A 24744-nucleotide genomic window follows, 5' to 3' on the forward strand; every position below is an offset into this window, starting at 1 on the left:
CCGTCTGTCCTTTGTATGTCAAAATGAACGTAAAGATCCCGAGAACTATTTTATAATTATTTTATTTAAAAGGTAACTTTCAATATATTTTGAAAAATAAATGATTTAAATTTTACAATAGCTTAATATGTTTTTATTAATCCTATATAATTGATATAAATGCCAAATATGCTGGGTAAAAATTAGAATAAATTTCTTAAATACTACAAATTAAAATTTTTTAAATTGGCTACCGTATACTTGCATACTTTATACTTTTACAACCTTTACAAACATATAAGTGCCATTAACAACTTCGGAACCGAAGTTAAAAATTAATATAAAAAAGTATGAATGAACATTTAGTTTAACGAATTAATAATGTGATGATTTCCTTCTTAAATATAATAATATTCTTTAATATTTTATAATTTCAGCTACTAAATGCTATTTCGAAAATTTAATGTTCAATCAAACTATGTACTATGTAAATATTTGGGAGCTTAAAATAGATTTTGGTTCTTAAACGGATAATAATAATTTTATTCGCTTGCAGCGTTTGAATTTTAAGGCTTAATCATAGTACGTAGGACTTGATTGGATTTTAAGCTTATTATTACTAGGCTTTAAAAGTAAATGGTTACGTTAAGGGGTTATACATATATGTTGTGGTGCGGGAAAATGGGGAAAAGTTTGGATTTTTGTAGAAGTATGTAGCCATTTATATGGTAGGCTTCCGGTGACTACGGCGCTAATCCATAGCATAACTAAATGCATAAAACCAAACATTATCATTAGTATAGCCACTTGTGGTGTAATTGAACGATTCATTCAAATAAAATCACTTTCCAAAAAATCACTTTTTACAATGAGACAAAATTTATTTAAAAATTCATAACATTAAGATGAAAGTTTATACGAAATTATTGAATCGTTCAAGTACACGGCAAATAAATTACAAACAATTAAAAAAAAAAAGATTCGGTCGAAAACTGTTTCCGCAATCCTAGTCAGTTTCAAGTACACATTTTCCTAGTTTAGCGGTCAATGACGGGAACTCATCGTCAATTCCACGGCCATAACAGTTGTCCTCTGCATTCGATTCGGCTTCCAAATGATCTATTTTCAGCTGTCTAAGAGACATCCGTCCTTCCCTGGTTGCATTGTGCGCCCGCCTCGAAAAGCTATAGCTTTGCTTCTACTGCTTCAATCTTTATGAAAATGTGGGATAACATTTTCAGAAACATATGCTTTAAGATAAAAGAATAACAAAATGTTAGATTTTTTTACCAACCCCAACATATGTATATTACCCCTAAAACCAATAAACTTTTGGCGGCTGTGGCTGTGGTGACGATTTGGTTATGTATTGCTAGGTACTATACTCAATATAAATTTAATATTATAAAACATTTTCAAGTCTTTTCTAAAATAGAGTCAGTCAGTTGAAACCTGTCAAATTAGCGAAGAAAATTTTGTTCACTAGTATCGCCGGCATGGAAGGTTCCAAACAATTTCTGAATATTTTCTTGGTCATTAAAATCTTATACATTGTGCCGATTGGTATTATATGTTTGCTGATACTGGCGATTCAGGTGGCGAACTATCGGCTTGATGACTTTGTACTTGTCACCTACTTGCGCTACATAGAGCAGCAGCAGCGAGCGCGTTCGTACACTCCGGAATCTTGGGAAAAAGGAATCAATTTAATGGTGGGTGTCCACATCTCCATCCTATATGTGCTATTTCGGGTGAGAGAGCGTATGAGGCTGCAGACTATAGAGGATACCCGCCGTCAGCGGGAGATCGAGGATCTCTTTCGAATGGAGACAGAGTTCATGGAGCAGCTGCGATCCCAAGGCATCGAACTGGAGGATCACACTTTGGATTCGAACTGCGCATAACCGTCTTGGCGGCGCATTCAGGAGCCAATCAAATTTCTCGTTAATGCCGCCGCCTGGGACAATGTTAATGCTGTATTCATCGCATGAGTGTATATATAGATCCCTCGCTTGATTGCCCAGAATTGAATTCAACATTGGTCCGCCGTGCGCTACACCTACACTGCCCAATTACCCGACCGATCCAATATAATTCTCCTCGCCCGAGTTGAACGTGCCCGGCTGGCATTACTACACACACCACTTATACTATATGTATGCTCGCACTGTGAGATAGTTCATTGTTTGGTTCTGCGCATGAGTATATTTTTATCGCGCACTGTGCCCCTTTCTTGCCACCACTTGTGTGCACTTTTTACTGTTTGAAATAAATTGTAAATGATTTTTATTAAAATTTCCGCTTAAATTTTCAGCGGTAATACTGCGTTCTATTTGTATCTGTTCTATCTTTTTGTAATTTAAAGATTTCTTGCGGAAAACAAGTTTGCCGCGCTTAATAAAATTAGTTTTATGGCGCATAGTTTCGCGATCTACTCATATCCCTGCACATAACACAGCTTACTAATTTTTTTATTAAACCTCTTTCAGACTTTTGTGGTGTTGTCACAAAGACTCCTCAACCAAAGTCCATAGAATTAAGTATTGATCTACTTAGCTCAATATATTATATTTTATAGGCGCACCTTAGTAGGCGCTATTCGCTTGACTAACATGAATTATATCCCAAAAATTATTTAGTTCCTAGCGGAGATCCATTATACGGTCACTGATGTTCAAATACTAAGCTTTCTGTTTTTTTGTAGTTCATTCAAATTTTTTTGAATTAAAAGCTAGCAGCAAAAGTACATCGTATACAGAAAAATAGTATCCTCAGCCTGAGTACATTCGCCATTTTAGTTCCAACAATGCACAGAAGTGCGCTTCCAATGAAACATAGTATGCCCATCTGTTTTAGGATCGCCCTCGTCTATAGACGGGTCGAAATTCACCCGAACTCGCAATGCTAATTTCCATAAAACTTTGCGCAGCCGCAGAAGAAAGTGGCGATTAATGAGCGAAAATGCGACCTTCAGACTGCAGCGACGCACTGGTAGATGGAAACAGGTATACAAGGGATAGGAGAGGCACACATTTTCCCAAAAGTCCCGCCATCAGGTGCTCTCACCTGAAAGAGCGTGAGAGAGAAATGAAGAAAGAAAATTGTGGAGATCGAGTGCTACGCTACAGGTAAGAGGTGAGAGCCGAGCTCTAAGCTGAGCGCTGCGAGAGCGCCGAGCCTAACGTAAGACCTCATTCGTTTCCGTTACGTGGTGCGAGGCGGTCATGTGCGCGGAACTTGTGTCTCTCCTTTCCAGGGACTAGTATTCTAGAAAGAATCTTAATAAAAGTTAATTTGTCATCGGACAAAAGACGTCGGAAATAAAGAACTCAGCCATTGATACGTCAACGTCAACGGTCACTGAATTCAAAATCGCTCGACGCCTACGTAGTCGCAACGCAAGACGCGATCTGTGCAAAGAGATCTGAAGTCTCAGCGGATTCCCTCAGTTCGTGATACAGTCTTAAAGTCAGCGGTTGCCGGTCGCTCCGCCATCGCACCCACCTCCGTTGCTTTTATTTTTGATACGTGTCCGCCAGGCGAAATAATACGAAATACGATGGCCAAAGGCAGTGCAAACAGTGTGCAATTTCTAAAAAATCACTAAAAAATTCTGTGATAGGATAATCACGTAGAGCAGTGTGCAATTAAAAGGCTCGTGTGTAAGTTTTAGGTCCATTGAAACTGCTGGAGACATCCACACACCACATACATCTAAAACAAAGTGAAGAAACACTGCAAGGCATATCGGTGATACAAGGTAAGTCGAGATTCATATTTAATCCTCAGACATTCCTTTCGGTTGCAGTGCAGATAATAGAGGCGCAGATTTTTCTAGGGGTTGGTGGTATTCAGGGGATGAAATCTGTCCTGCTACGTTTCGGAACTTATGATGGAAAGTGCGTAGTTGCAGAGAATGTTTTTTTTGTAACATCCTTAAATACAATTCAAACATATATATATTTTTTTACGTCTTTTTTAATTCACTATCACTACAGGAAACTGTATAAGAACAAGAATTAGTATGAACTTTCGGCACTAATTTAAAAAGAAACTGTTTGTGATTATCTCATTGTGTGGTTAGATTATTTTACAACAAAAAGATGTTTTTTTCCGAATTTTTTTGTGTACACATTATGAGCTACAATGGCAGTATAGTGAGCTCAGTAACTCATAGCTTTGCTGATGGAAAACAGTTCATTAGTGTCAGAAGCAAGCTTGAAGCAAGCGGTATTCTCAAAAACTTCATGGACAATTTAAGCCTTACTTCATTAAACAAGTACAATCGCTGTTTGGGGACCAAACTTTAAGTGTATAAGTTGGTCTCTATTAGCATCGGCAATAAAATATAATTGACGTTTTTTCCAAACAGCAAGTGCAATTGCAACAATAATTTGCCACTACGGGCCAAGTCCAACTCGCTGGCTATTTCAATCGGCTATCGAGAAAGAAACTCAATACTTTTGACAGGCAAATTAATGAAACTTGAATTGAAAGCGGCTACAATTACAGCGTACAATTAAAGTAACACACACCTGTGCAACAGAAAGTGGAGCGCGGATCGAAAATCCCCGATCAAAATAATCTGGAAAACGGCCAAGGAAATACACATGTTGAATATATATGTTATATATGTACATATATGAAATATCGTCATAAGGCATTTGCATTTTTGTATTCGGATACAACGCGAAAACAAGAGTGATTACATAAACTGAACTTTGGTGATCCGGTTTGTCGGATGGATCTGGCGTTGGGTTGCGTACATAACGGAGGGAGTTTTTCGGCCCAGTTAATGAAAGTTCAAGTGAAATTCGCGTTTAAAAAAGGAAACCGGTTGATTGACTCAACCGCATCATCGATTTCCAGATGTCGGGTCCACTTATGCCCAAGGTTAAACTGATTTAGGCCATTTACATTTGTTAACTGCGTACAGTTGCACGAAATGGTCTTAGAGTAGGGAATTCGGCAGGTAGATGAATTTCCACTCTGAAGACATACATATGTAGACAGGTAGTCTGCAGCCAGTTTGAACTGGTTTAGCCAGGGATTTCTTTGTAATTGTGGGAAAAGGCTCACTGTCGTGTCTGCGTACCCGGCAGGACACAAATGTCAGTTGGACTGTTTTATTATTTGTCGTTTACAGTTTTCAATTAGCAAATACACAAGCTACTCATAATTAGCTAAAATTCAAGCTGAGTATAATTGAGTGTTTGCTTAAATGATTAACGGCAAGCAAATGTTGTGAAAATGAGAAGACCCATGCTGATATTTGGCCCAAAGTATTGTAAATTTTGCTAAGTGCTTGAGCAAGCTAATTATAGTTAAATAGTTAAATGGCTAGAAAAGGGAAAAGGCTTGGGGCATCTTGAAAGGAAAAGTTATCGCTGTTCCTGCCAGTTTTCTCTGAAAAGCTCTTTTTGGTTTCAGTTCAGAAACGCCGTCACTAACTGGCACACGTATCCATATGTGTTGGACATATGATATACGATCAGCCGTGCACTTTCTTTTTCTCTCTCATTGTCTTCGCCGCAGTTTCTTCTCAGAGAGTTGGGTTTTCATTTTTTGTCGCTCGCATTTTATCGTTTCTGACGTCGCCAGTGTGTCAATTGGTTGATTAACTCGCTCTTGATGGCCGGAAAAACTCTGTCATAATTAACCAATTTCCAAGGAAAGTAAATCCAGCAGACTAGTAAAAGTGAACGGGAAAGCAAACGTCATCTTTGCTCAATTAATGACAACAAAGCTACGAGACTTTAAGAAAACACGTTAGATTATGGTTGTTTTAAGTTTCCACTTATCTTTGTATCAATCTTATCTTTGTATTATCCTTGTATTGGGGCCTTTATCAATAGAAAAGTGCATTTGCAATTATTAAAAGTGAAAAATACCTTTATTATTTAAAATAAATTATAATAAAATAATAAAAGTAAATATTTAAAAATGTTTAAATAACAACCTGTACTCATCGGCATTGCTTGGTCATTATCACTTGAACAAATCGTGTTATTGCTTATATCGGTTTTTAAGGGCTTTAAAGCTCAACTGACTTCCAGATCTAAAACTCAAAGAAGTCTCACAAAATCCAATCAGGTAAATGGGTAATTAATGCAAAGCATACAAATCAAAAAGCTAAATTCAAATCTAAAGCGGCCACAAAGAGTCCGTGCCTGTGACTGTGCGTTAAAGCCAAGTTTTTTATGTGCCAGTGTGACCCAGTTCCAGGCTGGGCGCATGCCTACCGACTTGTCCCGCTCTGTCCAGCTCAGTCCATCCACTCGGTTAGTCAGCCAGTCAAGAGGCGCAAAAAGTAGAAAGTGAATTTTTATCTTGGCTTTTGCCTCAAAGCAGAACCTGGTATGTCCCGCCTTTAGACACTCTTCCACCGCCACTTTTTGAAAAAGCAGTCAAATACGGTTAATGCTTTCAATGCTAAATGTTTCGCTACGAAGTAAACTAATTAAAATTCATTGCAAACCATTGTGTGGCAACCAATTTCAATTGTAAGCGACCTTTTTTAACTGACAAATTGTGGCCAAAAACACAGTAATATATGTATGTATAAATTATATGTGAATCGGCTTAAGCCGAGTTAGCACCGTAATTACATACACACAAATATTTTTGACGATATGTCCCTCCCACGCGCTAAGGTCATAAATCGCAGCTGTGTTCTACTTCAATGACTTGACCTAAATTATTGTTTGGCAAAACCTACAGACAAATACATTATAAAAAGAAACATTTCGAAACCAAAACCCAAAAGCAAGATATACATATTTAAATAATAATTAATATTAATTTTGTAATTATTAGGCAGTTATGTGCTGCCGAAAATCGCAAAAGTGAAAGTTGTTGACTTGGTCAGAAAGAAAAACTCACCAAAAGCTTGCATGCGTTTTGCCCGCAATCAATTTTTTCGCTGGTCGTTTTAGCCTCCACCTGTTTCTTCTTCTTCTGCCTGTAAATATGCATTATATAAATTGTTTCAGCCGAGCAACGGCGGCCACAATAAACACTTAAACGGGCTGGATAAAACCGGGAATTATGTAATCCTGTCATCAAATAATGAAATCACTAACGGTGATGAAAATGTGTCAGAAATCGAGCAAAAAAGTCAGTTAGCTGAGAACGAAACTAGAGTGCGGAAAAATAACAGTTGATTTAGAGAAAGGAAAAATCCAGGAGCTATACTTCTAATTGACCCGAAAATGGGTTAGAATTCTTTTAAACAGCCATTAGTTTTAGAAAATTGAAAGATTCGAACAACGTTAACAGTAAGGAAGCCGAAAAAGCAAACAATAAAACGAGAAATGGTTTAGTACAGAAAGTAAAAACAACTAAACAAAAGACTGCAGAGACAAACTCATTTTGGTCATCAACTTTCTCGGACCAAAAACGTAAAAGCTTTTGAAGCACATTCCAATCTCATGCCAAACATTCGCATTTTATCGGGTATTAATAAAAAAATCTTTATCCACATACAAAAATGAGGTTGGCAAAAGAAAAGAATCCGATTGACCTACAAATGTATGTAAAAGCCGACGCCAACAAAAAACACTCTTTTAGGTGGCTAACTAACTTTCTGGGAGGGAGTGTCCAGCACAAATTTGTAGACCTAGATGGTGTCTCCGAAAACGCTTTATTCATTACAACTAAAATAAGGAAGCATACATTGTAGACCACATTTATTGTCAACAATAAGGTCGCAACTGACATTAAGAAGACGAAAACGGAGGCCCTTTCCTACTGAACTTGCGACATGTATTTGTAAAGATCATTAATGAATTTTGGACCGAGTCTGAAGCTATTGGTTATGCGAGCTTACTCATTTTTTTTCAAATTTATATTTAGCTTTTGCATAACGGCTCCAGAGGTCGATGAGACACTAAGTGGAGATATTGTGTTAAAAGAGATGAAAGGAAACCCAAAATCTGTTCAAACTGTATGCTACGTTTCCGACACATTTTGAACCAATTAACATCAAAAATTGTTTTCCCAAGTATCCAAACGCAAATATCGATGCACCAGCACGGCCCGAGACCAGAAAACTTAGGCGCGCTGAGAAATGTTGCCCGCGCGGCTTATTAAATGATTTTGACATAATGAACCGTTATGTCAACGGAGGGCCAGGTGCTCGAAGTCGGCGTTGGAGTCAATGCTGGACCCCCAGCCAGCTCTATAACCTTGAGACGGCTGGGTGACTCAATTTGGCGAGCGAAGAGCTCGACTTAGGTGCAGGCTGAACTGCCATGGCTTGGGCATGTTGTAATCCCGGTATTTACCGTACGAAAAGCCGAGCAAGATTGTTACACTGTGGTAAAAGTGCAGCGTCAGTTTTCGTTGAACCCCTGACTGAAAAATGGAAAATAAACTGGTATAAACTTTACAACAAATGTCTGCTTGATTATGTCTATGCCTATACTGATATATTCTTGATTCTATGAGGTCTTATGCTCAGATGTTGAGAACAATGCCCATTTGTTTGTACACAATGATAAACTACATATAAAAACTATATAATAATATAAAAAAAAAATTCAGAAATTCAAACTGTTTTCTGGTATTCATTTTTATAAAGGCTAAATTAAAACAAATATGTTTTCGGGTTGGGTTTCTTGCTTTTCAGAAAATAGTTTTTAAATATAAAGATCATTGTTGTACAACGTAGATATGTTTTAGGTCAAATGGCTGGGCGCGTGTTTGGCGTGATATATGACCAAAACAATTGCGCAATTCGAGTACAGAACATACTAAAGAGAACGCTGTTTTCGAGTTCCTCGACTATCAAAAATAGTTTCTCAGTTAGTGGTAGAAATATTACTTGTAGAATCGATGTTTCGTGCGCATCGAAATGGCAAAATCAAGAAACCATTCCTAAAGGTACAAATCAAAAAAATATTATGATTTTGCGCCCCCGGGTGGACTCGAACCACCAACCTTTCGGTTAACAGCCGAACGCGCTAACCAATTGCGCCACGGAGGCAGCTGATGTTCTGTCCACACATGATTTACTTCTATTGGCCGGACACATGACACCATTGCTGTTGAGTTTACAGCGAATTAAGCTGCTAAGCACTTCTTATTAGAATTTATTTATGCTTCTTTTTAATTTCTTTCAGGTTTTTGTTTATGTTTTGAAATTTAGAACATTTTTCGAAGTTTCCACGGCCTCCGTGGCGCAATTGGTTAGCGCGTTCGGCTGTTAACCGAAAGGTTGGTGGTTCGAGTCCACCCGGGGGCGACAAACACTTTTTTAACACTTTTGTAATTTTTAATTCATTATATAAACATTATTGCTACGTACTTGTGTTCTTTACGCGTATTAATGAACGTTATTAGGGTTCCATGTCATTTTGTTTTTTATTTTTGTTTAATTTTTCAGTGCGATACAGATGAACAAGGGCATTTGTTGAGATTCGTTTAGCGAAGTAAGACAACCAAAAACAATGCGTGTCTAAAGTTTAAGTTGAAGGTGTCGATGAACAAAGCCAAATAGACACGGCAACAAACAGGCGGTACACTTGTCTGTCTGTGAATACATTGAACAAATTTAATGATTTTTAGTTTAAAAACACAAACATGAAAATATTTAACTTAACAATCTTACGATTAATCATAAGATTAATCTAAGTATTATAAACTTTCATCATATAAAAGACAAAATATATGTTGTCAGGTATAATTTGCAAATTTAATGTTTTTTACCGCTCCACTTTTCTGGAGGTGTATACTTATACGATATACACTTAGCCATACTAAAAATATAATTGAGACTTCCATCTAGATTTAACATTTGTCGTTTCACCTTCACTGGGCGAATCGAATTAGGGTTTGGCATGCACGCGATTTCACAATTTTGTATATAATATTGGGCAGTACGATCTTATACGTTCTTATAACTCCAACCAATTTTGTTTATTGGTCTTTTCAGATGACGTGTGGAATTTCGTGTGTCGATAAGACACTGAACAAATCATTTTACCATCTGGGAATAAGCATAGCCAAACATCCTGGATATTTTATTATCATTCCAGTACTACTGACGCTGCTCTGCATGACTGGGTAAGTGAACCGATGAAAGTGGTGAAGCCAAATAGCTAAACTTCAGTATGAACTTTACAGTTACCAGCAGCTGAAGTATCAAATTGATCCCGAGTATTTATTCTCGCCAATTGCGGGGGAGGGAAAGACTGAGCGTGCCATCGTTGAGCAATACTTCAAAGTGAATTACACGCACCGCTTTAACGTCGGACGCATTACGAGGCCCGGTAAGTGACGGCATAAATGGACTCTTTATGACTACTGTGGCAAACATCGGCCAAGTAAAACTATCTTCAACTCACGTCGAAAAATTAAATGTTTACAAACTTTTCACCCTGTCGAAAAAGGCTGTGTTACGGCTTTCTAAGCTTTAGTAGTTTTCCTTTGTTCCGCCTGCACTGACATTTAACTCAAATGTGCAATAAATAATTTCAGCACGCGGCTGAGATGGAGACATAATATCTTTGCTTTTATTGAGGTCTTGAACCCCGCTCCGTTTTACAGGCTATTAAGTTTGCTAAATGGATTATTGGCCAAAACACAACCACCACCGCAATGCAACAATAGTACTAGCAGACAAAACATTTGCAATAATTGCCACTTTAAAAATGTCAAAAGCCAAATCTAGCAGATTACCGCATAATTACCTAATGACACACAGTCGTGAAATTATAAGGAGCGCACAAACTAAGGAATACCCAACCATATTATTCTAACTTAATTCTAAAATAACAGAGCGATCTGAAAATACAATCAAATTCAATTCATACAGTTTCAATTATAACGCTATCCTTATTATGCTGCTTTAGTTTAGTACTTATTTTTTTACTGTACAAATATATTTGTATATCTATAAACTATGAGTCTTAATAGCCGTATTTAATTGACTGCTTCAATAAATTTTGGAATTCAGACAAAGCTTAAGATAATCGTGCGCTTTCAGCAAAATTGGCTTCAAAATCAAATAAAGTTGGATTGTTAAAACTCCATAAGAAAGCTTAGAAGTTTGCTACTCTGAAAGAGTACTTACAATTGTTATTTCAATAACATTAGCCTCATTCTGCAAGAATGTACTCGATGTGCACTGAGAAGTTATCGGATGGAAACGCATGCAGATCTGCGGTTCTGGCCGAGAAATCCAGTGTGGAAAACTGTAATAAATGGTACATACACAAGGCATCTATATCTATTCAAGTTGCAAGCTCCAATTCGGCGCATCATTGAACTTTGTTTGGATATTCGTCTGCCACATGACAGCTAAGATACAAAAACCCGTCGAGTGTGTGGAGGCCACAAGCGACCTGTGTAGATACACATCCACGCTCTCGCTGTTAGTGCTCAACGGAATTATATAGACCGCATTTAGTCGGTTACGACCAGTTAGCCACAAAGCTAGTTCGCCGCTTCGATTGCACTTTGGCCAAATGTGCCACAAGAGGCGCGCCAGCTGCAACTTTCCCCTGTCTTTTGGAAATTTGTTTATGGACCGCAACAGAGGAAAAATCAAAAAAAAAATGAATTTAATTAATCGCTTTGTTACTCAGCATAGTGGTATACAAATTTTTGAAGATTGATATATCCGATTAAAATCGAGCAAAACGTAACTTCCTTTTTTACAATTTTTAGGAGATCTTGTTGCAGGAAGAAAGAGATTTCCGTATGTTTATTTTCCAGTATAATAACCAAGCAAAGATTGGTTACCTCTTGACGAGGTAAAATAGAGATGATTTGATTTACAATTTTGTGATGAATAATTATTGTACCTTTAACATAATAAATACCGTATTTACCACACGGGCAATTATTTAAATTTACCCGTTACACGTAGAGTAAACGGGTACACGAGATTCGTTAAAAAGTATGAAACAGGTAAAAGGAAGCGTTTCCGACCCTATTAATATACATACATATGGTATGTTTAATTTTTTAAGTCATACGTAAAGAAGAATAACTGTGCAACGTGATTGGCTTTCTGATGGCGTATAAGCAACTTCAAGTTCATTCACAAATTGTTTTAAAAGAAGGAATTGGATACTGGATATTGGAATCATAGCCTTTACCTGTATAAATTGCTTTATTTGTTCAACTCTATTTAAAATAAGTAAACATTTAATGTTGACTTTATTTGACTGTAAGATAGTTGCTATAATCTTAAGTTTTTATTTAAATGTATGAGTTAACATATTCATTATAGTAGTTAGTTTGATGTACCTTATATACACAGTCTATCAATACTGTGACGCAAATACTCATGGCAGCCTTTGTTATGGCGCATTAAATACAAATACCTATTGGGATAATCGGGCAATATCGAGTGGAAGTGCGATCAATGGGCAAACAGAAACACGATTGAAATACGCAAAACAATCCAAAGATATTTAATTAAAATTATTGTCACGTAGTGGCGTGTGCAGCAGCAAGCACATTAGCCTTCAAGCCGCAAAAAGTAATCAATTGTTTGCTAACTGTTTTCTGAAGATTTAACCATGGTCACCGCAGCTAATGTGAGGTCTGTGTGCCTTTTTAGGTCGCTTCGGGCGAGTTATTGTGATAACGAAGGATGGCGACAAAAATATGATACGCCGCGAGGTGTTCCAGGAGCTGCGCCAGCTGGACAACATTATCCAAAATGCCACAACCACTTATGATGGTGATACCTATACGTACAAGGACAACTGTGCTCGCTGGGAGAACGAGTGCTTTGAGAACGATATTCTTAATTTGGATGCACTGATGGATGATGTAAGTACTACCATCAGTCCAATTATTCTCAAAGTATATTTGATATTTACTGCATTTCGATTAATACAATTATTTTACAACTTTATATGTATTGGTCTCTTTGGTTTTAGATCGAAGCGGGTCAGCTGAATTTGACATTTCCTTTCATGTTTAATCCAGTCACGTGGGACGCCCACTTGTTTCCTGTCTTTTTTGGCGGCACCAAGCTGACTGAGGACAATTATGTGATTAGTGTTCCGGCCATTCAATTGGTGTATTTCGTGACCGCAGACACCAAAAGGCAGGATGCCAAGTGAGTACCAAAATTATCTAGGCATTTGTTCGAAACCAAACTTATTCGGCCTTATTAGGGGTGCCGAGTGGGAGGAGACTTTCCTCCGGGTGGTTGGCAACGCAGAGAATTCGGGGCAGTTCAAGCACATTTCGGTCTCATATTTCGCTTCTCGTACGCTGGACCACGAACTCGAGAAGAACACGAAGACTGTGGTGCCTTATTTTAGCTCAACCTTTCTGATGATGGGTCTGTTTAGGTACGTACCTTCACATGCAGTTTGAACGCTTTTTAACGTTATAACATTTCAATTTCCAGCATTATCACCTGCATGATGGGTGATGCAGTTCGCTCGAAACCCTTCCTGGGGCTCATGGGCAACGTCTCGGCCATTATGGCCACCCTGGCCGCTTTTGGCCTGGCCATGTACTGCGGCATTGAGTTCATTGGCATCAATCTCGCTGCTCCCTTCCTGATGATCGGTTTGTTAGAAAATATAACGTTTCTTATTGACCTTCTCAACTAGTGGTAAATTCATTTCACAGGCATTGGCATTGACGACACTTTCGTAATGCTGGCCGGTTGGCGGCGCACCAAGTCCAAAATGCCTGTCGCGGAACGAATGGGTCTTATGATGTCGGAGGCGGCAGTGTCGATTACCATCACCTCAGTCACTGACTTCATTTCGTTCCTGATCGGAATTATCAGCCCTTTCCGATCAGTCAGGATTTTCTGCACGTACTCCGTGTTCGCCGTTTGCTTTACATTCCTGTGGCACATCACCTTCTTTGCAGCCTGTATGGCCATTTCGGGCTACAGAGAGCAAAAGAATTTGCATTCCATTTTTGGCTGCCGTGTCCTGCCGATGTCTATTGCAATCAAAGGTGAGTGAACTGCTGCGTTTGTGAGTTTGCATTGTACCTATTCTTATTTTGTAAGCACGCTGAGCTTTGTTTTAATGTAGTATAACAAGAAAATTAGGGATTTCCTTTATAAATATTATTTAGTTGTGTAGAATAGGTTGCATAATTTTGTTCCTGACTCAACATTTTTTTTTACGCCTATCATTGTATGGAAATATTTAAGAAATGTGCTTGTTTTTCCAACTTGAAGCTGTTCTTTGAGTGTACGAGCTGCAAGGTTTAGTTAGCCAGCTAAAATGTGGAATATACCACAACCGGATCGAAGTTTTCTTAGTTTAGATGGCTTAGCACCAACAGCTGCAACATGAACTTGATCATGAGACAGAAACAACTAAAAAAGCCACTGCTTAAGCAAGTGGTGGCGACGATTGAGGCCAATGGGAACTAGTCTCACAACTCTTCATTCTATCATTTTGTTTGGCTCCGCAGAGAATCGCAACTTCCTTTACAAGGCGGTCATGGCTGGTGGCATAGACACTAACGATCCTGACAATCCCATCGACAACAAGGATCACATGTTGATGGCGTTCTTCAAGGATAAGATGGCTGCAGTAATCAACAACAAGTGGTGTAAGGCTATAATCATCCTGGCCTTTGCAAGCTATTTGGTTGGCGCCTGCTACGGAATCACCCAAATAAAGGAGGGCCTCGAACGACGAAAGCTCTCCCGGGAAGACTCCTACTCGGTGGAGTTTTTTGATCGCGAGGACGACTACTACCGCGAGTTTCCATACAGGATGCAGGTGCGTTTTATAAAAAATATTTTGCAGTCACAGTGCAATAATGCTTTCGTTTTTATTTTCAAAATTTCACAGGTAATTATTGCAGGCCCGTTAAACTACTCGGATCCTCTAGTACAGGAGCAAGTGGAGAACCTGACCAGCACCCTGGAGCATACCTCATACGTAACTTCCAGGCGCTATACAGAGTCCTGGCTACGCTCGTTCCTTTCATTCTTAGACCGGAACAATGAGCTCCTTAATGTTACCATAGACGACGAGCAGACATTCATTGATGCCGTAAAGGAGCACTGGTTGTTCCCTGGTAACCCCTTCTCCCTCGATGTACGCTTCAACAAGGACGAAACCCAAATTATTGCCTCGCGCTTTCTCATTCAAGCGGTTAACATCACAGATACCAATCACGAAAAAGAGATGGTTCGGGATCTGCGACAGATCTGCAAAGACTCTCCACTGAATGCCTCAATTTTCCATCCATATTTCGTGTTCTTTGATCAGTTCGAACTGGTGAGACCGGTTTCACTTCAGGCAATGGTGATCGGGGCCATTATCATGATGATAATCTCCTTTGTTTTTATCCCTAATATACTTTGTTCCTTGTGGGTGGCCTTCTCGGTCATCTCGATAGAGCTAGGCGTTGCTGGATATATGGCCTTGTGGGACGTTAATCTGGACTCCATTTCGATGATTAATTTGATCATGTGTATTGGCTTCTCAGTGGACTTCACCGCTCACATCTGCTACACATACATGTCCTCGAAAAAACGCAGTCCCAAGGCACGAGTCCGAGAAGCTCTTCACTCCCTTGGTCTGCCAATTATTCAGGGCTCCAGTTCAACCATTCTGGGTATTGTAGCCCTTCTGCTGGCCCAGAGCTACATATTTCTGGTCTTCTTCAAGATGGTGTTTTTGGTGATTTTTTTCGGCGCAATGCACGGCCTTTTTCTGCTGCCTGTGTTACTATCACTCTTCGGACCCGGATCTTGTCTTACCTGGACGGGAAAGGACGATGGTAGCGACGCAGAAGTAGACGACGGCACGAAAGACCGTCAACTAGAAAAGCCTTTCTCACAGTCATATTACATGCAATACCCTACCATTGGAATCAACGGCCCATATGGCTCGAAAGGCTTTCTGGGAGCCCCGTACAAGGCCTACGGTGTGGACGAGAAGGATCTAGGACTGGGCACCTCTGGTGAGGACTCCTCAGAGAGCAGCTCGAGTCGATCGCAGCACCGTCAACAAGTTGCTGCTACAGAGGAGGAGGTTGTGGTACGTGAGTCTGCGCCGCGGAGGTACGACGACGGCTGGCGTCGCTCCTCCTACCAGAACATTTATGGACAGGGTGCAACACAGTTTCAGGCTCAACCCGATCTGTATGGCAAGCAGGTTTCGGCGACCGAGTGGCGACAGCGTTTGGATACTCACGAGCAGCAGCAGCGTCAGCGGCAGCGGCGAAGTCCCTATGAGAACTACCACCAGGACGTAGCGATTGACATGCAGAGGGCGCGACGTAACTCTCACGGCGACGTTATCGATCTGCATGGAACACCCAACTCCTCCGTTGAGGAGCGATTCCGACGACGGGGTGAAGCGTTCAGTGCAGCAAGTGGGGACGACAGCAGCTACCGTCATCAACAGGTAATGGCTATGCCAAACGCTGGATCGCCTCCTTCAGCTAAGCGGTATCACCGACGACGATCCTCGGAGGATTCGACCAGTCGACACCAGCGATGGCCTGCAAACATCGAGGAGCGGAGGGCACGACGCGCTTACTCGCCTGCCCACAACCGCCCAGAGACTTTCTCGACCAGCTACGCCTACCGCTCCTCCTCGCACCATAACCTTTACCAGCCGAACGGGAAGTCTTCAAAGTATCCGCCCACTTACCAGTACGGCGACTACTACCATTGAGTGAAGTATACGAAATTCCTCGTTGAAATGTGACAGGAAAATTCCTTATACTTATAGAGTGTTCTTTGGGGCAACCTTTAAACAAATTAATAGCAAAGGAAAGAGCAATACATACCCTTTAAATAAATATTCCAAACCGGTATGGATTCTCAAGCTAAAAGTATTTTAATTACCCAGTGGAGCAGTCGATTTTATTTTACGAACCACAGAAGTTGAAGTTTAAATATCTTATTTTGCCACCAAAAAAATGTGTCAATATTGTCTGTAGAATACAGAGGAAAATGTTTACTTTTTGTACCTATTGCAATTAAACCATCGAGGTATAGAGGGACATAGACGACAAAGAGCAAACTTTCTTGTCAACCATATTTAAGTTAGGACTTTTTAAAAAAATCACAGCTATTTCAGTCACTTGGTTATACTTGCCCGCAATTTAATGAAAAACGAGCATTTAAGCGATAAGAGCTCAGAGAACTTAAACTACTAATTACACATTAACATACCTTTTAGTTACATGTATGCTATTTGAGTCAAACTTCGGGATCCCCATATCAGTTTTCATTAAAATTTATTTAGATTTAGAGCAATCGCGTGTACGAGTCTGTTCAATAATATTTCGTATAGCAAAAAAAAACAATAATTAAATATTTAAAAACTCTTACCTGATAAGAATATGGCCGCAACAACGACGGTTTGGCTACCTAGCGCTTATACGCATTTGGGACAAGTATGTACAATTGTTTACACTTTTTCTATTTAATAAAAATTTTATATTTTCCTAGAAATAACATGTGATCTTAATGTTTGTTGTGTTGCGTTTTTCTTAATGGCATTTTAAGCTAATTTTAATGGGATATTTTGTAGACATGGCCATATAAATGCATTATTTTCTGGCTGAGTTATATTCAGTATGGTTACCATATTGTTCATTTTCTGTAGCTTACCTTTTTTGGTATTAGCATCCAGTAACTCCAACAATACGGATCTAGCTTTACATCCAAAGTGTAGTCCGCTTCTTCAGTGCGATGCGTATTTTTCAGTGGCAGGTTTTGCTGAAGTGAGCTGTGGTCAATACTTATGACCATCTGGCTTAATAATAATTTTTTTTTTTAGGTAAACTGGCTGGAAGCAAACTATATATGTAATAGAGTTGGAGCAGTCCTAGCTACTGTTAGGAATAACGAGCAGCATCAGCTAATGCTTTACTACGTCAACAAGAAAGGTAAGATTTATTCAGAAAAGTGAAACCACTTCATGTTTGGCCTTTGTTTAGAACGGTTATTTGGAAACAGAACCTTTTGGTTGGGCGCCACAAATCTAGTAGATCGGAGCTATTTCTGGACGTGGATGAGCACTGGCGTTCCCGTGACTTATGCACAATGGAGTAAAAGAGAACCCAAGTCTGATCGAACAGGTGAAGATGCCTGTCTTGTCTTGGGAACTGACAATTTCTGGCATAGTGAACCCTGCCAACGGAAGCACAATTTCATTTGCGAAAATGTTTGTCAGCTAAATTATACATCGCTAGACAAAAGAGTATATATCTAAAATTGTTATATTGGGTTAGTCAATCTGAAAATATATAAACAATATCCAATGCAAAAATATTAGAAAATAAAGGCATTGAAACGATGCAATTATATAACGAAAATGTTTGTATACAAATACTTAATGGGTTTAGCTTGGGGTTTGTCTTAGTAATCTGAGAAATAAAATAACCGCGATATTCAAATTAATTAATTTCCTTACCTTAAGAATTGCGAATAAAATTTGTTTTGTTTATACATAGCGATATTTTAAACCCGAATCCAATTATCTTATATGTATATTAAACATTATAATTAAAAGTAGGGTTGTCAATGTGAAATGTAATGTTTTATTGAGTCGAACTAATGTCCCGTCAGTTGACTAAGAACAACACTAAGAATAAAAAAACAATGGAGAAATAATTTTCACGTCTTTATTTCTTTGATCTCAGACTAAGACTACATTTTAGCGACAAAAATCGCCCGCTTGGCTATTGATTGTATACTTTAATTAAAGATTTAGAGTGCCGCTTAGGGAGAGCGACATCGCTTGCTCCGGTTGCGGGTTGTTTACATTGCTTGTATAAAAGACATATTCACATATGTGAATATGTCACTATAGACATATACATATGTATCTATATCTATATCTACAGTAGTTATAACGACTTTCAAGGGACCGACGATTTTACGTCGCTATACCCGGAAAACGCACTAGCAGAAAGGTGGAAAAAAATATTTTCTTTTCTTTATTTTATGGTGGCCATGTTCGTAATATGTTTCAACATAAAACAAATTAATTTTTTAATCAAGCAAAAAATTTAATATATTTAATTAATTAATTAATTTTTCATAAGAAATAAGCTAATAAAAACCAGAAATATAACGGGACATCTCATGGAATATAGGCATGCGGTCTGCACACGCACGGCGTAAACATTTTTGTGACGTCAGTCACTGATAGTTATGTTCACTTCTAACAGAGTCGTTTGATGCTTAAAATTGTTGGCATTATTTTGCTGTATTTTCAGAATCGTTATAACCGGATTCTACTGTATATACCCATAGAGCAAAATATCAACGTCAAAAATGTTGAATCGCTCAGATACAGAGCATTCGTAGTTCTTTACATAACAATGACACAATGGGTATCAACTGTGAGAAAACCTTTTAGTCGAGTAATTAATACCTATTACCTATTACATATGTACATACTATGGATCCACGCTTTTAAAACTAAGTAAATGTGCTTATATAAGAGCAATGGGCTCGAGCATTCCCAGCCCAGCATAACAAGTTCACAAAAAGGAGATGTATTACCCAAACAGAAGCTGATTGATACGTAACTAAAACCCTAAGGCTGCCTTGCTGAAAATGTAAAACTTATAATCTCAAATTCTTTTGTAATTGCACATAGTCGGCAGATATTTTATTTAACACCCGCCCACAGTTTTTGACTCACTTCGTCAAGATAGGTTAGTTTACATCGTCATCAAACTGGCAACGCTTCTCGCATACGAAGTAGCGCTGCTGTGAGCACTCCTCGTTCACCCAGAGTCCGTTAATTCCGTTGATGCCAAGGCAGTGGCGATTGTCGCTGGAGTAGCCCGGTAGTCCATTTTGAAAGTTGCGGTAGTTGAGAGCGCGTCCCTTACTGAACCACACCCAGTTGTTGTCACTGGCCAGGTCGGTGCCCGAGGTCCAGAGCGGATCGGTCATCAGATCCTGCTGGTTCCGGGCGTAGATGAAGAGGAAATTGCGCAGACTGCGCTGATCCTGCTCGGATGAGATGCTTACGAGAGTGTACCCATAGGCGGCACAGGTAGCCTGGGCCTGGAACCAGTTCACTTTGGCGAAAGTGCCTATGGCGAACCTGCCATCCCGCAGACTAAATGGCGAGAATGCGGGCAACTGGGGCTCCTCGGAGGTGTCGTTCCCGGGAGCAGGGGATGTGGGTGATAGGTCCGATTCGGGCAGAGACCAAGCCGAGCCGAAGAGCAAACAAACCAAGAATAGGGAACGCATGGTGCTTTCTATGGCAAGTTGAAAAGGGAGCTTCCCTTATATAGCAAATGCACTAATTGCCCGGGCATTAATCAATGTCACTAGAAAAGCAACTGAATCTGGGCATAAGTAAGTACTTTTCCCAAATTGGTTCAGCTCGCTAGCTTCTTGCGTTATGCCATAAATATTGCCCCAGTAAATCTCAATTTTAAGCGTTGAGCAAATCCTCTGGCCATTGGTATGTTAAGACTCGCACTGGCTAATAATTTCATTCCACCCCAAAAGCCTTCAATCCAATGCATGTGCTGCAAATTTATCGAAAAAATGTAAAAAGCATATCTCATTTAACTCAGCTGTCAGTGGGGAAAATCCGAGGGAGAAAAAGAGACGTTATGACGGGTCAAGGATTGCCAATTGCCAATGCGGAACCCTCGTCCAACTTTTCCCCATGCAATCTCTATGCACATTTCCTTTCGGCGTCGCTCTGTGTGTTTGCCAAGTGTTTACTACTCCCGTTGGGATTAAACAGCAACGAAATGTGCAAACACAGATCGCTGCACTTCCTTTATTCCTCTTCGACTTGGGGGAAAATGACATAGAATCAAAAATGGCTTGCTGCATTGTGGTAAGTGTGGCGTTCTGCGGGGCGTACGCGTAATATAAATTCTTGAAATGGCGTCGCATTTAGAATTGCATTTGCATTTGCCACAGTGCTGCACAATACGCATTACAAATAAGGTCATTCATTATCAGGTGGAAGGTAATCGTTCTAGTACAATATTCCTTACTTATATAAATATCGATATCGATACAAGTTTGTGGAAATTGTAATTTCAAGGACAATTATAAATGAAACAAGAGAGAACCATATAGTCATGTTCCCCGATTATCTGAAATTTTAACTATTTTGTGAAGTGGGCGTGGCAACAAGATTTTTGGCAAATCGAGTAAAATTTACATGACTAACAAAAATGTGAAAATATAATAAAACATTTTTCAAAAGTGTGGGCCTGGCAGTTTTGGTGGTTTGTGGACAATAGGGTGGGCGAGAAAAAAAGTTTTTTTGCAAATCCATATAAATTTGCAAGACTAATAAAAAAATGAAAAATATCAAAACATTTTTCAAAAGTGTAGGCGTGGCAAAAAGTTTTTGTGCAAATCGATACAAATTTACAAGACTAACAAAAAATGAAGAAATATCAAAAGTTTTTTGGCAAATCGATATAAATTTGCAATACTAATAAAAAAATAACAAACCTTTTTTCAAATTATTATTATTTGTATTTTGTAATGACGTCGTGTACAGAGTTTCCCTTCAATCCATAAATTGAAACAATATTCAACCTTTTGTAAAAAAAAATCGTCTTTTGTGAGAAATCACTCTCAGTCAGGTAGATCAGGCATATTGAAGTAATAGCTCTTGGCTAAATGTTTCGTTGTGTTATTTAAGTGGTCCTGTGGCGCAATGGATAACGCGTCTGACTACGGATCAGAAGATTCCAGGTTCGACTCCTGGCAGGATCGAATTTTTACACTTTTTTGTTTTAACTACTAATGGCCGTAGGTTTGGGCGTGGCAAAAAGTTTTATGGCAAATCAAAAGAAATTTACAAGACTAATAAAAAATGGACAAATATCAAAACATTTTTCAAAAGTGTAGGCGTAAACAGTTTTCGGCGGTTTGTGGGCGTTAGAGGTGGCGTGGAACATGGGTAAATTGTCAACAAACTTTCGCTGCTTCTATGTCTCTGGAGTTTGCATGCTGTATCTCAACTTCCTAGCTTTTCTAGATCTGAGAACTCGACGCTTATACGGAGAGACGGACGGACGGACTGACGGATATGGTTAGATCGACTCGGCGATTGATTCTGATCAAGAATATATATACTTTATATGCTCGAAAACGCTTACCTTTGGCTCTTACATACTTTTCCACGAATCTTGTATTAAAAGGGTCTTCGAGTTTCCGGTATACTATTTTCTACACTATACTATTTTCAAAAGTGTGGGAGCCGCGATTTTGAGCGATTTGTGGGTGTGGCAACGTTCTTAAACATACTTGCGCGATACGAAGCAAGAGCATATCCATGACTGATATAAGATATAATATTTTAAAATGGAGGCAGATGGAAAAATTTATTTTAAAATACTATATAAGTGTTACTTTTGGAAAACGCCGTTAGTTTAGCGGGAAAAGAGCTATAAATATCTAATAACTTCTGAACCCCTGAGCCTATAGACTTGAGAAATATGTCGTAAAAAATGCATTACAAAATGATATTTAGAGGCCATGTCCACAAAACGTCATTTTTTGTCAGGACCATGTCCATATAAATTAGTATAAGATCTACAAAGCAAATATTAAGGCCAGCAATCCTGCTAGCTAACTTACTTTTCTCGAGGATTATGGTTCTCTGCTGTTTCTTATTCACTATTTAGCCAATGGTCCCTTTCAGGTTAAAAGGTCAACGGAAAACCAGGTCGTCAAGGATTATGATAGTCGTTGTGTGCGTTGTCCTTAAAAAAAGTTGAAGTCATTTTATTATTGCAACACAACGTTAAACTCTTGGATATAGCCTTTTTATAAATTCTTAAACACGAACAAAAATTAACTATTACTGCAAGTAAAAGGAATTGAATAAGAATAATGACCGATTTTTAAAGGACAAGCAAGAACTATCTATTTAAGGTGTTACTTGTTGAATTTCATACTCCTTAAACCATGCTTTCGTTAGTCGACCTTCGCTTTACGTACTGGCAAAATGTCCAACAGTTGAAAGCCAATCTCATTCTCTAGTTTTTCCACTTAAAGCATAAATTAAGTTGAACGATTTCCAGCGGGCGGAGGGAAACCCATTGGCTTGCCGAGCAGTCTTTGGTGCATATATGCTGCGTGACTATCTGCTGTAAGAGGGGTCTTTCCCGTCTTGTCGATGTCCTTGCTTTGAGCATTTCCACCGGAGCAGCGCTAGCAACCTAATTTAATTGCCTTTTTCCTTCCAACCGACCAAAGACAAATAGCTGGAGCTAATAGATCATGTCATCTTGTCAACAAGTCTTTCAGTTTAATTGAGCATTCAACATGACGCGGCCAAAAACATCTTAATTTGCAGGAATGATGAATAGTTAAAAGAACACGGATCAATTTTGTACCCTTAGAGAATAGAAAATATATATTGATTTCAGTTAGATGTTTTGCAGTTAGAGAATCATTTTCGACCACTTTATTTCTAATAATTTGTTCAGCCGAGTTGGAATTGTAATGCCATTTTGTGTGTCTGTCCGACTGTCTGTTTCTCCGCAAATAAACTATTAATGTGAGTGCAAAAAAGAATTTTTTAAAGTCGTTAAAAAAATCGATCTTCTGACTATCAGATACATTTAATGGCACATAAACAGGGTATAAAAATAGTAAAAACAAAAATATTAAAACATTTTGAGAAGTTAGGGTGTGGCAATTTTGGGCGGTTTGTGGGGTGGCAACGTTCTCAAATAAACTTTCGCTCCGTCTACTAGAATCTTCTCGCTCAAACTTTTACTATCCTGATTTTAAACTAGTCCCGAGAACACAGCGGACCGGCGGACATGCCCATATCAACTTGTCTAGTTATCAATAAATTAATTTAAATAAAAAAAATACAAAATTGTAAGAATGTGGGACAATTTTAGTCGGTTACAGTGGAAATCCATTCATAAAAAATGCGAATGCAAATAAATAAAAATGTAAATAAATATTACTTATCGCTTGATCCGCTTAAGACAAACCACAAAAAGCATCTTAAGATTTAATCGTTCAATAATTCTTCCATAAAGTTTGGGGGGTCCAGGCGCCCAGTTTGTTAATTAACGAATTTCTTATATAGCTAGCACAAGGTTGCGAAGGGGTAAAAAGTTTTCAGCTAATTAGAAGACCAGCAACAAGAAGAGGGGCCACGCAATTCTCGAGTATATTAATTTAATGTCGATTTGCATGTAATTTCCCGCTCAAGGCGAAGTTTAAACCCAGTTTTAGTTTGGTTATGATGACGAACTCGAGTTTAATCTAGCAGAAACACATTTATGCAATGACCACTGGCTAATTAAAAGTAATGGCCAAGTCAAGCAAGTAACGACCCAATGTCAGCTACTATTAGCGGGTGCAGGTGGATGTCCTTATCTGAGTGTCTTTCCTTGTTCGATTCGTCGTAGAAGGGCTGCAATTCAATCGGAAGGGAAAATCACTCTCGCAAAAGGTGGCAAAAGTTACGCAGCAGTCGTATAAAAAGTCGCACGCGATATCCCGATACGCCGGAGGGAGCAGTTGCTAGCAAATCCAAATAAGAAGGTCAGTCCAAAGTCATTGAGTTGCGTGCCACGCATTTGCCAGTGCCCTTGTCTGTAGCAGTTGCAGTTTCACCCTTAGAACAAGTCAACTGTAAATTGGCTTAGCAGCAGTTTATCATTAAATTTGATGTCATTGTATTTCCCATTGCATTCCACCTACATTTTTGATTTCGTATGAGAAAGCTTTACGTGATGTGGAGTATTATTAAAATAATATTTTCAAGTATTCTGCAGATCTTGCAGAAGTTTTCAATTTGCTTGTGATGTACAGTATCGACT

General features: G+C 38.9%; 4 protein-coding genes and 3 non-coding genes across 8 annotated transcripts; 5 read left to right on the plus strand and 2 right to left on the minus strand.

Annotated features, from left to right (window-relative positions):
• The first annotated feature begins 1411 nt into the window (after positions 1 to 1411).
• Positions 1412 to 2311, plus strand: LOC6529050. The gene has a single exon (XM_002090045.4). It carries the CDS (start codon positions 1476 to 1478, stop codon positions 1881 to 1883), a length of 408 nt encoding a protein of 135 aa, XP_002090081.1. The 5' UTR covers positions 1412 to 1475; the 3' UTR covers positions 1884 to 2311.
• Positions 2312 to 3176: 865 nt separating this feature from the next.
• Positions 3177 to 17414, plus strand: LOC6529053 (patched domain-containing protein 3). Of its 2 annotated transcripts, XM_015198670.3 has the most exons (11): positions 3177 to 3739; positions 9914 to 10044; positions 10105 to 10250; positions 12551 to 12765; positions 12876 to 13057; positions 13116 to 13295; positions 13355 to 13518; positions 13582 to 13920; positions 14389 to 14702; positions 14775 to 15971; positions 16056 to 17414. In XM_015198670.3, exons 2-11 carry the CDS (start codon positions 9914 to 9916, stop codon positions 16611 to 16613), a joined length of 3426 nt encoding a protein of 1141 aa, XP_015054156.1. In that variant the 5' UTR covers positions 3177 to 3739; the 3' UTR covers positions 16614 to 17414. The 2 variants fall into 2 exon arrangements, with proteins under 2 accessions (XP_015054156.1, XP_002090082.1); XM_002090046.4 differs by having other exon boundaries at positions 14775 to 17414.
• Trnan-guu lies at positions 8892 to 8965 on the minus strand. Its single transcript has one exon. It is a non-coding gene; the product is annotated as a tRNA-Asn (tRNA).
• On the plus strand, positions 9150 to 9223 carry Trnan-guu. The gene has a single exon. It is a non-coding gene; the product is annotated as a tRNA-Asn (tRNA).
• Positions 17415 to 17503: 89 nt separating the features above from the next.
• LOC120320436 (galactose-specific lectin nattectin) lies at positions 17504 to 18264 on the plus strand. The gene is made up of 3 exons (XM_015198669.3): positions 17504 to 17670; positions 17727 to 17835; positions 17887 to 18264. The coding sequence occupies exons 1-3, from the start codon at positions 17524 to 17526 to the stop codon at positions 18159 to 18161; spliced, it is 531 nt and encodes a 176-aa protein (XP_015054155.1). The 5' UTR covers positions 17504 to 17523; the 3' UTR covers positions 18162 to 18264.
• A 1271-nt stretch (positions 18265 to 19535) lies between these two features.
• On the minus strand, positions 19536 to 20193 carry LOC6529055 (macrophage mannose receptor 1). The gene has a single exon (XM_002090048.3). It carries the CDS (start codon positions 20162 to 20164, stop codon positions 19616 to 19618), a length of 549 nt encoding a protein of 182 aa, XP_002090084.1. The 5' UTR covers positions 20165 to 20193; the 3' UTR covers positions 19536 to 19615.
• A 1401-nt stretch (positions 20194 to 21594) lies between these two features.
• Trnar-acg lies at positions 21595 to 21667 on the plus strand. The gene has a single exon. It is a non-coding gene; the product is annotated as a tRNA-Arg (tRNA).
• Positions 21668 to 24744: the final 3077 nt, after the last annotated feature.

This window comes from Drosophila yakuba, chromosome 2L (assembly GCF_016746365.2).
Source record: "Drosophila yakuba strain Tai18E2 chromosome 2L, Prin_Dyak_Tai18E2_2.1, whole genome shotgun sequence".
In the NCBI taxonomy this organism is placed as follows: Eukaryota; Metazoa; Arthropoda; class Insecta; order Diptera; family Drosophilidae; genus Drosophila; species Drosophila yakuba.